Here is a 17,408-nt window from a genome sequence, read left to right on the forward strand (position 1 = left end):
TGACATTTCTTGTATCTGACATTTCAGTTCACTGACTATTCCATATTCGACGTTTACGTGAAGTTTTGGTACTTCTCAATGTCAAAGACATGCTGCTATCTTTCAATTAAAAGTATTCAGTTATTAACAGATGTTATTGGAACGTGCGTGTTTCCTTTCTTTTATCCGTAAGAAACTGCTTTTGGGGGTTTGATTAAAAGTGTCTTTCAGTTATTAATAGATTTTATAGGAATACTTACTGTGTGTTTGGATTGTGAACTTTCGCAGAAAAATTCCTTAGGTTAATTTTTTATATACTTTTTTATCTCATATACATTATATTACTATAGTATTCTGTTTTTTTATAAAAACTTCAAAAACTTACAATCTAAACGGGCTCTAAACGTTGCCTTTTTTTTCTTTCTTGCAGGGCAAATTTTGGATCATTTTGGCTCCAATAATCACCACCATGAGGTCAAAACAGGCTTCAGGATCAAAGTTGTTTACAGCTCCTTATAAATTACACATTAATATGGTTCTCACATCAAGAGCTATATTCAAACAAGTTGTTTTCTTTTTAGAAAGAATGGTCCATCCTTAACACTCATGTTTGTTGATTATACATTTCAATTATGTGTTCGAGTCATAAGTACGTGGTAGATATGTAGTTATAACATTGTTCGGGGTAAATTAATCTAAGAATCAAGTCACAAAATTTGTCTGGAATTGGAGCTCATTTGTATCGGTTCTTGGGTTTTGTTGACTCATGTGATGTTATTTAGTCCTTGGATTTTTTCTTTATTACGCTATTAGTCCTTAAATTTAATACTTAGTATTAGAATGGCATTTGATATTTTTTGGGCCTTTTTTTATACAATTGTGGCCGGACACGTGACTGTCATATGGCTTTTTTCGATAATAATTTGGGAAAAAATCGTCAAGGGTACTTAATGTGCTCAAAATTTGAAAGTTCGGGTACCAAATTTGTTTTCGTCCAAAATTTGGGGACTAAAACCGCTCGTGCGTCAAAGTTTAGGTACCAAAACTGCAATTTTCTCTTTGTGAAATTTCTTCATTATGCCAAAAAAAAAAAAAATTATGTCAACGGAGTACAAGCTATATATTGACTATTGATTAATCAACTCTAAGGTGTTACTTGGATTGCATTTTTTGTTAAAAAAAAATTTTTAAGTTTTTGTGAGATTTTTTCTTTCCACATTTTTTAATTATTTTTTTACCTAACATACATCACATTCTTTTAAAAAATGTTATAGTAAATTTTCTCCAAAAATTCCCCAAAAAATGCAATCTGAATGGGGTCTAAACTTTTCGTGGAGGAGGCTTTATCCAACTCTGTGCACATCCAAATTGAGAGAAGGTTCATTGAAAACAAAGTAAAGCTACCAAATTCTAAAATCTTATTTGACCTAGGCTATAGACTACACATCCTAGCTTCAGCTAGCCTGGGTGCAGATGTGGTGTTTACGGAGCATCGGCAACTTCCAGCAAAGACTAAGGCTTGCTTACATCTAGACAAGTTTTCTTTTCCTCATTTTCGTTGCCGTAGCAGAAGCATGTAATAGGCCCTTGGAAGTTTTGATTTTGTTGAATAAAAAGTAAGGACCGGCACACGTCCCCCGGTCTCGGGGTTTTTGCCAAAAAAAAAAAAAAAGAATTTAGTTTAAAAAAAAAAACTAAAAACCCAAATCCAATAAAGTCATCCTACGTGAAGTAGTGGCTCACTTTTTTTAAGGCAAACCACTGAGGAGAGAGATCAACTGTGGAATGGGGAGGAATGAACGAAAAGAGAGAGTGTCTGAGAAAAGTATCCAAGGAATAAGAACCAACTATGATGTTTACAAATCCTTTTCGTGTGTACCTAAGAATATGGTAAACTGTCCAAATGAAATCATGGTTTACATATATAACATGTAATAAGTCTAATCAAAATTTATTTAGTTTTACAAAATTATATTTCCGTAATTTTGGGTAAAACCACAAGAAGATGTTTGCGAAAAGTGTCAAACTCGAAGGAATATGAACCATGTTTTTTTACAAATTTAAATCATGTAATATAGTGTTTTTCTAATTAATTACGATCTTAATGTACCAAATTTGACATTTAGCAAATGGAGCTTCTATTCTTTTCCTAGGGTTTTATGCTTTGCGAAAGATCTGCTAATGTAATTGGGGCTTGGATACTTCATAGAACGAAGGACAGACATTGGTTTAATATGCTTCTCAGTGTAATAAATGGTTATCTTATTATTAATGCATTTTGTACTTTACCCAAAAGAAAAAAAGTGGGAAACCGAAGCAGTCTAGAATTCTAAAACGGGTGCCAGCTGAAATTATTGGTATTGATTTTAAAATTTTATTTCTTACGCGAAGCCCACAAGTCTAGGCTATAAAATCAGCTTTTGGTTGTATTCCAAGATATTGCATTTCTTTTCCTTTTTATTGTATAATACCTGCAAAATACCGTGTTGTTTGCATGAAAGTCAGGACAATTCCTTATTGCTCAAAAACATACATAGAAATCCCTTGAAATGTCAACTTACGAGGAATATGGATAGAAACTATCCTATTTTGATGAAAGGGTAGAAATTCGTGTGCTACTCTATTTGGATTAGTCTATTTTTCAAAACCTATAGTTTTATAATACACAGTAATACACAAACAAAAATAATTTAAAAAACATATTACCCATACAACATATTAAAAACAACTCTATACACAAAAAAAAAAATTTCTACAATAATTTTCACTTATTACCAACCAACCCTACCACTGCCGTCACCCATCACCGCCACCACCCCCTTCCTTTTCCTCTTCCCTTTCCTTCCCTCTTTTCTTTCCATCTTCCCCTTCCTCTTCCTCCTCCACCAGATCAAGAGGGGGAGGAGTGGGCCCTCTTCCTCCTCTCCTCTTTCTCTTTCCCTTTTCCCCCTCGATCTAATTGAGGGAAGGAGAGGGCTGGGGGATGGAGGGAAGGGAAGGAGAGGAGGAAGAAGAAAGGGGAAGAGAGAGGAGGAGAAGAATGAAGAGGGAGGGGGTGGTGGGTGATAGGGATGTAATCGAGTCGAATTAAATTCAAGTATCGTCATACTCGAGTTCGACTCGACATACAAGAAGAGTGCTCGAGCTCAAGCTTGAGTGTGTGGTATTATTGGAGCTCGAGCTCGAGCTCAATGCTTGCTTACAGAACTCGAGCTCGACTCACATGGACTCGAGTCAATGCGAGCCTTATCGAGCTCGAGTTAGAAATTTTCATTTTCTTGACAATTTTTTAGTGAAAAGACACTATTGCCCTTTAAAAATTTTTATACGATCTGAAACATTTTGTAAATTCAACAACTCTTTTAGATATAAGAGTAATTTTATAATAATAATATATTAAAGAATTAAAATTAAAAAGTTCGATAAGCCTCGACGAGCTTTCGAGCATTGCTTCTGGATATTGGAACTCGACTCGCTCTCTTTATCGAGGTACTCGAACTCGGTCAACCCGATTTCGAGTCAAGTTTTTGACCGCTCACTAGCAGTTCGGTTCGATTATAGCCCTAGCGGGGTGGGGATGGTGGTCGTAGTTGTGGATGGTAGTATTAATTTTTAAAAGGTACCATAAAAATATTTTAACTTTAAACGTTACCCCAAAATATATTACAAAAATTCCTCCAAAAACATTTCAAAAAACATGTATACAGTAAATGTTTTTCATATATACTGCTATAGTAAAATATTTCAAAAACATTCTAAAAATTAACTAATCCAAACGAAGATGGTATCAGCTTTACTCTTAATTTCTATAAAAATATGTTATTTTAAATGAAAGTAAAGGACAAAAAATTTTCAATCATGGAAGCTATGTAATGACACACTCATCAACTTGGAAAAACTCTAAAAATTCTTTAAAATGATCTTTAATTATCATATATTCTTGTGCTTGCCTATAAAAATTTATCCTAATCATAAAAAAATTCCTTTCCTTTCTTATATTATACCCCAAATTTTAGTATATTATTAAACTACTTGTGCTTCTTCGGATACCAAAAAAATTAAATTATAGATTTGGTATTAGATAACTTTTTGTTCAAATAACTACATTTAAAAAAAGGAAAAGAAAACACTAAAAATAAATAGAAAAATACCCAAATAAGATAACAAAACATATTATAAAAAGTTCGAGAGATACGCTAAACACATATATCATCACCTTCCTCCTCATTCCCCTTTTCGCTACTTATCTTATGCTGTAAGTGCACATTTTTTTGCTACTTTCTCATTTTCTTTAGCCATACTCGGCTAACCTTCTAACTCTACTCTTGCCCCTGTCCATCCCCACTTCCCGTACCATTGTCCCTACCCCAGCTAGACCCAGTTTCACTACCCTGCGAGTGTCCCCGTGCTAATCCACTATTATAACAATTTCTATACTTTATCTTATATTTTCTATATGTATAACACTAATAATGATTTAACTAATAATTTTTTAAATTTTTAGTAAAAAAATTGAAAATGAAATAATGCTAAAAATTGTTTTGATCTTTTGAATTCATTTCTCCATATTTAGTATTATATAAAATCTAAACTAATTGCTCTTATTTCTTTGTAAACAACTATGATATGTGAAAAAAAACTAAGTAAACTAACACAAGAAATAACCATTTTATCATAATAAATTGATAATAACAAATCATCATTTTCCACTATAAAATATCATGTTATTCAATTCATATGACAAATAAATAGATATTATATTTTATTAAATTATAAGTGAAGGGACCCATCCCTGGCCCTATCTCCTCCATTCTCATTTCCTGATCCTATCCTCATTTCTCTATTGTCCTTCTCTTATCTAACAACCCTATCTTCCCATCATTGAAATCCTTTGCCTTCCTGCCACCATGCAAGCCTCACAACCCATCTATTCCGCTCAATATTTTCATCTTCTTCCTATCCTTGTAGTCCTTTCCATTTTGTCTCTCAGTATACTTCTTCCATCCCATCGATTGCCCTTCTTCCACCTCCCAACTTATCTTTGCAAATTCATGACCTATATCATCACCATCTAAAAGTATTGGGCCAAACCCGAGGTCAAAATTCTAATAAGTGGAATCGGTGTAAAATTCTTATACCATACATGCTTTAAAAGCGCGTGTGATAAAATCTCAATATCCATGTAACCCTCTTATGATTATCCACTTTACCCCCTATAATTTTTGCATTTATCCACATAATATTCATATATTTTTATACTAGGTGGTTAAGTATCAATTAATTTAGCATTTAAATAAGGGCACTCTTTGTATTTTAACTAATGATGTTACATAGGTTATTTCCGTCAAGTTCCACTTTACATAAAATCATATGAAGATGAAATGGATATTTTGAAATGTTAGGGAGATCATGTGGCAATAGATGAAATCGCAGGAAAGCTATATGTAATTTACCCTTACGACTTTCCAAATCACTCTTTACCTTTGGCATACTAGTGAATCAAGTGCTAGAACCAAAATAAGTAAAATGCCTGAGACAAATAAAAATAAAAATATAAAAATTTACTGTACATATCATAATAATGAAATTTCATCATTTAGTAAATTTCACCATTTTCTAAACCCAATAATGTACATAATATAGTAAAGTGTCAATTTAACCGCAATTCTTCAATCTGTTATCGGAAATCAGGTCACTTTCATTATTAAATTATTATAGCCATCTTAATTTAATAAATTCACAAGTTACAAAATCTTGATTGGGAACAGAGTAACCTGGGGCATTTCTGCGTTCGAATTTTGAAATTGCCAGAAGCCCTGAAGGAAAAAAAATGAGAGCTTAGTGTCTACTAACTTTGCACATGAAGAGGTGATTTCTGGTGGGTAGCAGAACCGACCTAAATCAATCATCTCTCAAGTGAGGTGGGATGAATTCGCTTGTCCGAAGTGAATGGCGGGGCTTCTCCCCTGGAATCACTCCGACAATCAAGTCAGTATATTGAGAGAACAAGAAAATAAGAGCGGGTATGAATGAATAGTATGCTTACTTGTTGGGAGTAAACGGGGGGTATTTATAGAACAGGAGTGGAGGACAGGACGGTGGGCTTATGCTAGTAGGACCCACGTCCTGCCCATTACGGCTCTGTCCCGCACCAGGAGTTTTGACTCTGACACTGTAGCAGTCTGGACATGTTGACGAGGAGTCCTGTGCAGTAGCCATTAAGAGCATCAGGTGCTTTTCAGATAAAACACTGGTTCTGTATTGTGTCAGGTAGGTTGACATCATCAGCGTGCAGCCGAAGTGGAATGCCTAAGGTACAGAGGTCATCCATGCCGTAGACTAGAGATCTGGCCGGATCCAGTGGTCATGTCTAAGAGACATCATCGCGACCCGTATGACGGACGAAGTGAGATGACCTCGGCCTTGACGGTGGCCGAGGTGAGCATCCTCAATAAACCCTCCAAGCCTCGAGAGCACAGGGGCTCGTGAGGTACCGAGACTTCCTTGTGCCGAGAACGTTCAGATTCTAGTATTTGAACCTGTTCTGGAAGATGCGGGGGTGTGACACGTGGGCAGGTCAGTCGAAGGGAAGTGGTATACGAGGCGGTTACGGGTATCAATGCGAAGTGGAGTAGTGGGAGGTTACATGTAGGGAGTGTGTCAGTTGAAAGGACGGAGCATTAATGAGGAGAGAGGGAAACACGTCCTTTTGAATTTTAATGTTGCCGCCTCTTCACATTCTTGCCGCCTCTTCGGATTCCCTCTAACCCCTATAAATAGGGGGTCTTTTTCACAGCACTACCTATCATTTTCTATATTTACATCATACTTTTGCAAATTTGTGAGCGTTACCGAGATCAGTTCCTTCAGCCGAGATCACAGCCGAAGTCTTCGTTCTCGTCCGATTTCCTAGTCAACAGTAAGTATTTTTCTTTTCATCTCATCTTTCATACATGGCTAGAATGGCTAAAACCCACAAAGAAATTGTCACGCCGAACTACCAAGCCGAGGAAAGGCCCGACCCCTCAGAAGGCGAGACCTCGTCCAGTTCTGAGGAGTCATCGTCCAGTGCCGAGGAAGAAATCGCCGAGATCACCCCGGAACTGGAATCTTTTGAGATGAGTGAGGGCGGTTCTGAGGTCATATACAATGATGATCTCGGAACCAAAATCCCCCATGATGAAGGTGTGCTGGAGCCGGTCGCTCCAGGGGACCTCTCCAACATTGACTTCGGCAAGATGCCGAAATTCAGGAGTCACGTCGGAAAAGATAGGGTTGAGAAGGTGATAAGGAAATACCCTATCAGGGCGGGATACGTCATCAGGCCGCCTGGGCCGAACCACTAGGCCGAGAGGCCCCCAATGGGCACAGTGGCGATCTACTTGCAGCAGCTGGAGGCTGGGCTGAGGATGCCGACGTCGAAATTTCTCAGGAATGTATTTCGGCACTTCGACATCAAGATCACTCAGCTGGTCCCTAACGCGGTCCGTATTTTGGTGGGATTGGAGATGCTATGCCGACATCAAGAGGTGACCCCCACAGTTAATCTCTTTCGCCGGTACTACACCTTCAAGGCGCATGGGACTGATATGGGGTGGTTCCACATCTGCAACTGGAACAATTTTATCTCAAAACTCGTGGTCGGCGCTCCCACTTCGATAAAAAATTGGAAGCGCGACTTCGTTTTCGTCACAGCTGAGGACTTCTCTTAGGGTTTCTAGTGAAGGCCCCTTAAGTCGAAAGCCGACCCTTCCCCAGGGGATCATGACGAGAAGGGCTTCCAGAAACTAATGGGGTTGTGTTGGTTGATGTGAGGAATAGCCGAGCCGTGATCGACCTTGAGAAACCTCCCTTCTTTTCCACTAGATTTAAGAAACCTTGTAACTTTTCTTTTTTAGCCTTCTCTTTACTTCGACTATTATAAATAATAATGTTTGCTCCTTATGCAGTGGTTAAATTATTCGATATTATAACCTACGGCTCGGCAGAGGTGGCCAAGAGGCCGAAGAGAAAGAGTTCGGACGAGACATTGGCACCACCGCCAACGAAGAAACCACAAGGGCCAGTTGTCATGGCTAAGGTGGCCAAGAGCACCTTGGCCACGCAGCCAAAAGCAGTTCGGCTGCAGCAGCTACGGAGTCCACCTCATCAGCACCAGAAGGGGTGGCAACTCAAGGAGTCACAGTTGCTCTACCTCCTCATGGCCGAGACAAGCAGCTGAAGTCCTCGGTCATGCCGGTCACGGGGTCTTCGTTGTGGAATCGTTTCCATAGCGCACCTCGATTTCCCAAGAAAGACAAGACGCACCCCGGCGAGCACTGGTGTCCGAACTGGCAGCTTTCAATCAATGACCGGTGTATCCAACCTCGTGCAGCCCAGGAGTTGGTTATGTTCTCCAACTTGCCGAGGGATGCGGAGTTTACAGAAAAATTGACTCCTCAAGAGGTGATCCAGAGCCTCATTGTGGCAATAGTTTCCTCTACGACTTTTGTTGCTGAGATGTCACGGCTCTCGAAGAGGAGCAGAAAATGGGGGAAGAGGTGAAGAAATCCCACGAGCAGGCACTCGAGGGTGCTGGGGCCTCGGCTGTGGAGGCCCGAGACCTTCACCAAAGACCTCGGGGAGCTGACCATGCCGAGTTTTATATTTGGCTACACCTCTGCTATCGACGAGATCGCTCATCACCTCTCATCCGAAACCTTAGAATCCTTCAAGAACAAGGCTCATTACAACGAGAACTCCAAGGAACTATGCGATCGGATGGCCAAAGGTAGCCAAGTTGGATGAAACTTGGCCGAAATCCGGGACGAGTTCAATAAATGGCTGTCCTAGTTTGACCAGGTTTTCGAGGAGAGAGAAGACGAAGAAAAAACTCAACCCGGCGGGGAGGAAGCCGGCGAGAAGACCGGCGAGGGCAAGAGGAAGAAGGAGCTCACCTCGGCGGTGGAAAGGTCGGTGAGAAGACCAGCCAAGAGGGAGCCGAGACCGGAGCCTAGGCTAGTGGGGGCAAAGGGAATACCGAGGTGAGAGGTGCTTAGTAGCGTTCCTGACGTCGGTTCTTATATTCTTCCTTTTGTAATATTCCTTTTCATGAAATGAACTTTCTATTTCTTCTCATCTCGACTCTTTTACTTTTTCGCTTCGTCTCCTGCTTATCCCTCTTATTTTTTAATAGCGAATGTATGGTATCAAGATATTAAAAAATAACGAAGTGGCTCAATTAACAATTCGTTGAAGTTCTCAAGCATAATACAATCTAAGATTCTCGGCGTGCCAAGTTCTCGGCACTAGAGAACCTCGGTAGGTTAACTTACAATACTCACTCAAATTAGATTCCATGACTCGATAGGGGCCCTCCCATTTAGGGGATAATTTTCCTTGCGGTTCAGCTCTGCTGACTGAGTTTTTCTGAGGACCAAGTCTCCTGATTGGAATCGGCGATGTTTCACGCGGGCATTGTTGTAACGGGTCAGGGTGTTTTTGTATGAAGCAATCCGGGCCGAGGCAGCATCCCTTTTATCTTTGACGAGGTCAAGGTCTATCAGTATTGCTTCTACATTTGCCTTGGCCGTGTAGGTTGCAATCCGGGGACTAGGTGTCAGGATCTCGGTCGGAATGACCGCTTCAGAGCCATACGTCAAGGAGAAAGGGGTTTCCTGTGTGGCTGACCTCAACGTAGTCCGATAAAATCACAAGACACTGGGGAGTTCTTCTACCCATGACGATTCAGCTTGGTGTAGTCGGATCTTAAGGCCATGCAAGAGAGTGCGGTTAAAATTTTCAGCCTGCCCGTTGGCCTGAGGGTGACCGATCGAAATGAAGTGCTACTTGATGTCGAGGTCCTCGCACCAACCTTTAAACGGATTCTCAGCAAACTACTTCCCATTATCTGAAATGATGACCTGAGGTATCACGAAGCGGCAAATGATGCATTTCCAGAAGAATTTTTGGACCGCCAGTCCTGTGATGGTCCTTAGAGACTCGGCCTCAATCCACTACAATCTGGGAGTCGCTGCGGACATGGATCCGCTAAGCACTAAATTTGCGGGCTAACTGAAATCCTGCAATCAAGGCCTCGTATTCGGTTTCATTATTGGTGGTTGGAAAGTCGAAGCGGAGGGCGTATGAGCATACTGCTCCGTGGGGGCCCTCCAGGAGCAATCCTGCGCTGCTGCCATCTTCATTAGAGGATCCGTCCTTATACAACGTCCATAAATGCGGCTTGGACAGGTCGGAGGTGGCGGAAGTGGCGTCTCGGCTCTCCGAGAAGGTGAGTTCGACAAGAAAATCTGCTAATGCTTGAGTTTTGATGGCAGTGCGTGGCTCATACGACAGATCGTACTCTCCTCATTCGACAGTCCACTTGGTGAGGCCCCCGGAAGCCTTGGGACGCACCAGTATCCGCCGAATAGGCTGATCTGTCCTAACGGAGATGGGATGAACTAAAAAATAAAGTTTCAACCGTCAAGCCGCATGGACTAATCTTAGCACGAGTTTCTCCACTTGGGTGTACCGAGTTTCTAGCTCGCGGAGAGCTCTGCTGACATAGTAAACCGGAACTTGAGTACCCTCATTTCGGATGAGCACAGCGCTGACAGCCTCGTCAGACGCGGAGAGGTAGAGGTACAGTTTCTCCTCGGGTCGAAGTGAAGCGAGAGTAGGAAGGTGATGCAAATATTGTTTCAATTGGTCGAAAGCTTGCTGGCATTCTTCAATCCAGGCGAACTGGTCGGCCTTCTTCAGCACCCTAAAGAAGGGTAAGACCTTCTCAGCAAATTGAGACAGGAAGCGGTTCAGTGCGGCCAGGTGCCCGTTTAGCCTCTGAACTTCTCGAAAGTTTCGAGGTGGGTACATGTCCTGGATGGCCTTGACCTTATCGGGGTTAGTTTCGATTCCCCGGCAGGAAACCAAATACCCCAAAAAATTTTCAGAAATGACGCCGAGGACGCACTTCTTAGGATTTAACTTCATCTTTGAATCCCGCAAGATGCTGAAGACCTCCCTCACATCTGACAAGAAGGCCGAAGTGGTCATACTTTTGACGAGAATGTCGTCCACATAGGCCTCCATATTGCGGCCGATCTGATCTTTGAAGAGATAGTTGACTAGCCTTTGATAGGTCGTCCCGGCGTTCTTTAACCCGAACGGCATTGTGGTGTAACAGTAAACACCTCGATCGGTGTAGAACGCTATCTTCTCCTGACCTTCCTCACTCATTCCTATTTGATGGTACCCTTTGAAGGCATCTAGGTAACAAAGGATCTCATGTCCCATCGCCGAGTCAACGAGGGCGTCTATCCTCGGTAGCGGGCAGCAATTTTTGGAGCAAGTCTTATTAAGGTCAGTGAAGTCTACATATATTTTTCATCCACCAGTGTCTTTTTTGACCATGACGGGGTTTGACAACCAGGTGGGATACTAGATTTTGTGGATCGTCCTGGTGAGTAAGAGTTTGTCGACCTCTTCGGATATAACTCTGCTGCGCTCAGGGCCGAAGTGCCTACGTTTTCGTCTAACAGGACGGGCCTGTGGATTGACGTTAAGCTAGTGAACCATGAGTTCGGAGGACACCCCGACCACTTTATCAGTAGACCACGCGAAGACGTCTTGATGGTCTTTTATCAGGTTGATCATTTCTTCTTTGAGGGGCGAGAGGAGACTCGTCCCCACTGGGATCATCTGGTCAGGTCTCACCTCATCCAAAATCACCACCTCCACCTCGTTCCCGGGCTTAAGCCTGCCAGGCTTCTCGATTTTCTGAGAATCGATGCTGTCTATGGAAAGGACAGTTGGCCTCTTCCTTTCAACTCTTGACTCAGGTCGGGGAGTGACAACAGTTTGGATGGTGACGAGGTAGCATTCTTTGGCCGCGTTCACATCGCTGCTCACTTCAGCCACCCCCGCAGGTGGCGAAAACTTAAAACTCAGGTGGTAGGTAGAGTACACAACTTTCAAGACGTTGAGCGCGGGACGACCTATCAACATGTTGTAGGGAGAATCTGCTTTGACGATCGCAAAGCTAACGGGTATAGTTTGACAGTGGGGGTAATGGCCAACAATCACCATCAGGGACACCATCCCTTTTGGGTAGACCACATGTCCCCCGAATCCAACGAGAGGGGTTCTGACAGGAGTGAGCTGCTCTCTGGTCAGTTTCAACCTTTCGAAGGTTTGGTAGTACAAGACGTCTACCGATCTGTCGGGATCGACATAGACCTTCTTGACTATGTAATTATTGATGAGAATTTCAATCACGAGGGATTCGTGGTTGCTGGAGGCGGTAGGAACAAGATCGCTGGGACCATAAGTGATCACCTCGGATAGCTTGGAACTCGGCTCGGCAGCCTCCAGACCGGCTTGACGGTAGGTCCGTTTGCGGGAGTTCTGGTTGTCTCCTCCCGTCGGACCACCCGATGTATTGATGACCCCCGCGATGTTAGGGTCGTAGCCTGGGAACCCGTCTCGTGAAGGTCGCTGGTCCTCCCTATGGTCCTCGGGCCCACAACAATGACTCTTTGTGCCTCGCCTGTCCTCTCGGCGGAGGTCTCGGTTATCTCGGTGGGAGGCACTTCGGTTGAAGCTCCCATCCTTGCGGACGAATTACTTCAAGTATCCCTGTCTGATCAAATTTTCAATTTCTTTCTTCAAGTCATTGCAGTTCTCGGTCTCGTGCCCCACATCCCGGTGGTAGGCACAGTAGAGGTTGGGGTTCCTCTTCTCTCTCCTACCCAAGATCTCAGGAGGGACTCGATCGAGGTGGTTTTGTCTCATTACGGCCAGAATGTGAGACCGACTGGAGTTGAGGGGAGTTAGCTCAGCGTCCAAGATGGACGACCTCCCCTTCACAATCCTATCGAAAATGCTCCGACAATCTCGGAAAGGATTCGACGAGGTGGGGACCTGTTCGGCTAGGCCGATTTCTTTCTTCCTTCGGGACTCTTGCCCAACATGGGCTGCTTGGGCTTTCCGCTTCATGCAGTTTAGGTTCTTACTTCTGATTCCTCGGTCTACCCGTTCCCAGAATTTTCGAAATGAACAGGGGTAATCCCGATGTATCTCGGTGTGGAAGATTCCTGCGATCAACTCGTTGGTGAAGGCATCTATGGTTACCTGCTCATTTTGATCAGGTATCTGCACATTTTTCTCAGTGAACCTCTACATATATGAGCGCAGTGACTCCTCAGGAACATGCTGTAGGTTCAAGAGGTAGGCTGAAATTTTCATGACTGGGCGAGACGATACAAAGCGGTGAATAATCCTGTCCACCAACTCGTCCAGTGAGAAAATGCTCCTTTGTTCCAAGCTCCAGAACCACTTTCGGGCGGTCCCTTGCAGGAAGATGGGGAAGGTTTGGCAAATCACGGCGTTGGGGACGCAGCAGAGGCGGAATGTCAAGATAAAGGCGCGGAGGTGATTCTCATGGTCACCTCGTCTAGCATAGGGCTGCAGTACCGGAAGTTTAAAATTAGGGAGAACTCGCTCCCCATTGATATCATCAGTAAAGGGCGAAACCCTCATGTAGTCGGCTGCTAGCCCCTCAGGGCGCCGAGGTGCGTCCTCAACTCATCTTCCCAGTAAACCCCGGGAAAACGCCAAGGAAAAAGAGGCAATTTTGGAGGTCACCTTGGAAGAGGCGCGCCTTAAGGTACTCCGGGAGAGATGCCCATCGTCAGAGTCCTCACTTGAGGGCACCTCAAGTGATTTCGTCGATCTCCTCTTGGAGGATTCAGCCTTCTTTTTTCCCTACCTCTTGAAGTACCTCCCTAGTTTTTCAAAAATATTGGGATTGTCTGCTACAAACTCGGCCATCCTAGCGATGGCGTCTTCGTTTGCGGGTTGGGTTCTCGAGGACCCTTGTTCCTCTAAGACGCGATCTTGTTGAGCAGCTGAGACTTGCTCAGCCCCGGTTGAGGGAACTCTCCTGCTTCTGGAGCGCGTAGGTCTCATTTAGCAGTAATTTCATTCCCACAGACGGCACCAATTGAAGAGATAATTTCTAGTGGGTAGCAGAACCGACCTGAATCAGTCCTCTCTCAAGTGAGGTGGGATGAATTCGCTTGTTCGAAGTGAATGGCAGGGCTTCTCCCCTAGGATCACTCCGACGATCAAGTCAGTATATTGAGAGAACAAGAAAATAAGAGCGGGTATGAATAAACAGTATGCTTACTTGTTGGAAGTGAATGGGAGGTATTTATAGGGCAGGAGTGGAGGACATGACGGTGGGCTTATGCTAGTAGGACCCACGTCCTGCCCATTACGGCTCTGTCCCACACCAGGAGGTCTGACTCTGACACTGTAACAGTCTGGACATGCTGACGAGGAGTCCTCTGCAGTAGCCATTAAGAGCATCAGGTGCTTTTCAGATAAAGCACTGGTTCTGTATTGTGTCAGGTAGGTTGATATCATCAGCGTGCAGTTGAAGTGAAATGCCTAAGGTACAGAGGTCATCCATGCAGTAGACCAGAGATCTGGCCGGACCCAGGGGTCATGTCTAAGAGACATCATCACGACCTGTATGACGGACGAAGTGAGATGACCTCGGCCTTGACGATGGTCGAGGTAAGCATTCTCAGCACCCATCATAAAGGGCAAAAGAAACATATAATAGCCAACAAAACAACCACAGTTTGGTAGTACATAAGCAATGTCTCAGTTGCACGTCGTTTTTGTGCAACCGAGGTTCCGCGAGGCCGAGCCGAACCGGTGTGCGATAAAAGCTCACCTACAACGCTGGAAAATGGAGGTCAGGGCTTTCGCCCTGAGATCACTCCAATACCTAAGTCAGATATGTATTTGGCTTGTATAAGCTTGGATAGGCTAGAGTGCATGTCTTGTAATTTAACAAATGACTAGTATTTATATTAGTGGAAATAGGGGACTAGATGATGAGGTCTAGTTGTGTAGTCTAATCTCATAGAGTAGAGTAGAGCAGTAGTACCAAAAATAGATCTACACTATGTGTTGACTAATTATCACATCAATCATGTCAAATATCAACTAAATGTCAATAAGTCGAAACTTATGTTAACCTCAGATACATAGGATATGTCGATGTGAAGTTGAATCTTGGCCGAACCGGTCGAGGTGTCCACAATTTTGAAGATGTCATGAATCTATTAGCTATCACATTAAGCATTGTATGTGCTCCATTATACAACCTAACCCTCAATTAATCAAGGTTCCTAGAAATTGAAAGAACCTATATAAAGATATGTAACAATAAATAAGGGAAATGCAGAAAAAGGAAGACGAATTGCGGAACATTATTTACCTTTCCATATGCCAACAGCTATTAAGCTCTTGGTCATGTTTAAAATTTTCTTCTCCTCAAACTGGCTATATCTGTTTTAGAACTCTCAGAAGTCAAAACCTGCAAAGCCAGTAAAATGCTGCAAAGAAGACTTGAATGCAAATGCTTTCACTAGTGGTCCACTAGTAGCTAGTTAGTGGGAAATCCATGATCACAATGATGCATTCTTTTGTAAGATTCCTGTGCTCTTAGTGTTTGCTCAATTTTGACACAATCACATGTACATCCTATGACCTTGTTTGGAAGGTAGGTTTTCAAGGAAAATTTTTTATATTTTGTATGAATATATTTTCTAATTTTTTTTTACTATATATATATATATTAAATTATTATAGTATATTTTTTTACAAAAATTTCAAAAAATAGCAATTCAAGCGACAAAAGATTTCAGGTGACCATTTGCTGCATTTGATCAAATTCAACAAAAAAAAAGAAGAAAAAGAAAACAAATGGACACAACAAGCAGTTAAAATTCATATGGGAATTTGGAAATTGACTATTGAAGAAATTCATTCGAGTTTCAGCAACTTTCATCTCAACAACAACAATTAATGTACAATAACATGTTCATCGTGTACAACAATATTGTCCTGAATTGATCACTAATTTCCTAGCCCAAAACTTGTGGACAAAAACTAATTAGATCTTACAAAAGAAAATGAAGCAGATTGGATCATAAGTGGAGTAGAAATTAGTAAGTCTGAATTATGAACTCATTCCATTGCCATTTTGATCAATCTTCTCATAGGCTTGAATCAAAAGAGGGTCCACATTTTCCTCAGGCTCCCACGTGGGCTCATCTGTATCCGTCCACTTAACTAAAAACTCTTTCTTCCCACCCTCATCTGCTGATTCTCTCCTATCAAGAATACACTCGGCCACAGCATATTCCAACCCAGCCTCAAAATCTTTAATCAAATCCTCTGCCACTAATCCAGCTTTGACCCACTCATTATCCTCGCCGTCCTTCCATTTGACCAAATACTCCACTTTATCACCTTTCCCTCTCCTCTCCAATATCTCCTGCACCTCCGCGTACTCGAATATTTCCCCTTCCAAAATATTAATTACACTCTCTAACCCTAATCTTCTCGCAAATTGCAATCTCGGCGTCACTTTTAAAATCTCTCGCGCCAAATCCAACGGCGTCCGTCCTCTATCGTCTTCCTCCTCGGGATGCGCACCCAATCCGACCAGCACCTTAACGGCCCCCGGCTTCACATACCCAGCCGCAATATGTAAAGCCGTGAAGCCGTTCTTATCCTGATAATCCAAGTCGGCTCCGGCTCCAGCTAACAACTTGACGCAATCCTCCGAGCCGAGCCCCGACACGAACAACAGAGCCGTTCTTTCGTCCTCGTCGACAGCATCGACGTCACGTCTGTCGCCGGCTTCGATGAGGCTCTTGAGCGCTGCTTCGTCGGCTTTCTTAGCCGCCGTCCACCACGGGGTCTCGAATTCGGCTATGACGTCTTTAGCTATGAATTCGGATGGGACCCACGTGGGGGTATGATCGTCTTTCCACTCAATTAAGTATTCCATGACTTGGGCCCCGTTTGGGAGAGAAGTTTTCCTGCTGCCCAGGATCTTGTTAACTTCCCCGTAGGTTTCATCTTGGTTGTAGTCCTCGAATTCTAATCCCAAATCTCAATGTGCCGGCCAATATATCCAACATGTGAAGGCAAATGAGATGGGTGGTGGGTCAAAGTGTGGGACCCGCAGCTGTTAAGGACATTTCTTATCCACCAGAAGGTATACGAAAGCCATAATTGCTCATGATTCTCAAAATTCAATTCGGCACATGTTGTCAGAAACCCAAATCATAGATTTTGTTTTTCCAACCAAATTATCCAAATTTGGGGTATCCAAACATATCAGGTTTTTAGTCATTAGAAAGTAGCAAATGGATCAGCTATATAAGCTTAGATTCGTCCATTATAAGGCCTATCATGTTCGGCTTGCTTAGGGATAAGTAGGGTCGTGAGTCTTTCCAAGTTTAATTAGAATTTCAATATGTAAAAGACTTATAAAAGCTTTGTTTCTTTTCAATGATAGATACGAAATTTATTCCAAAAAATTATCAAGAGAGAAAACTCTCTTTGGCTCTTTGAGTACCCTT

The 17,408-nt window shown here is 42.8% G+C and overlaps 2 protein-coding genes across 2 annotated transcripts; both read right to left on the reverse strand.

The window, feature by feature from the left end:
• Positions 1-11,523: 11,523 nt before the first annotated feature.
• LOC113750749 lies at positions 11,524-13,497 on the reverse strand. Its single transcript, XM_027294690.1, has 3 exons — positions 13,222-13,497; positions 12,658-13,134; positions 11,524-12,567 (listed from the first exon to the last, which is right to left on the reverse strand). The coding sequence occupies exons 1-3, from the start codon at positions 13,495-13,497 to the stop codon at positions 11,524-11,526; spliced, it is 1,797 nt and encodes a 598-aa protein (XP_027150491.1).
• A 2,284-nt stretch (positions 13,498-15,781) lies between these two features.
• On the reverse strand, positions 15,782-17,024 carry LOC113750750 (signal recognition particle 43 kDa protein, chloroplastic-like). Its single transcript, XM_027294691.1, has 2 exons — positions 17,006-17,024; positions 15,782-16,923 (listed from the first exon to the last, which is right to left on the reverse strand). The coding sequence occupies exons 1-2, from the start codon at positions 17,022-17,024 to the stop codon at positions 15,995-15,997; spliced, it is 948 nt and encodes a 315-aa protein (XP_027150492.1). The 3' UTR covers positions 15,782-15,994.
• Positions 17,025-17,408: the final 384 nt, after the last annotated feature.

Source organism: Coffea eugenioides, chromosome 10 (assembly GCF_003713205.1).
Source record: "Coffea eugenioides isolate CCC68of chromosome 10, Ceug_1.0, whole genome shotgun sequence".
Taxonomy (NCBI): Eukaryota; Viridiplantae; Streptophyta; class Magnoliopsida; order Gentianales; family Rubiaceae; genus Coffea; species Coffea eugenioides.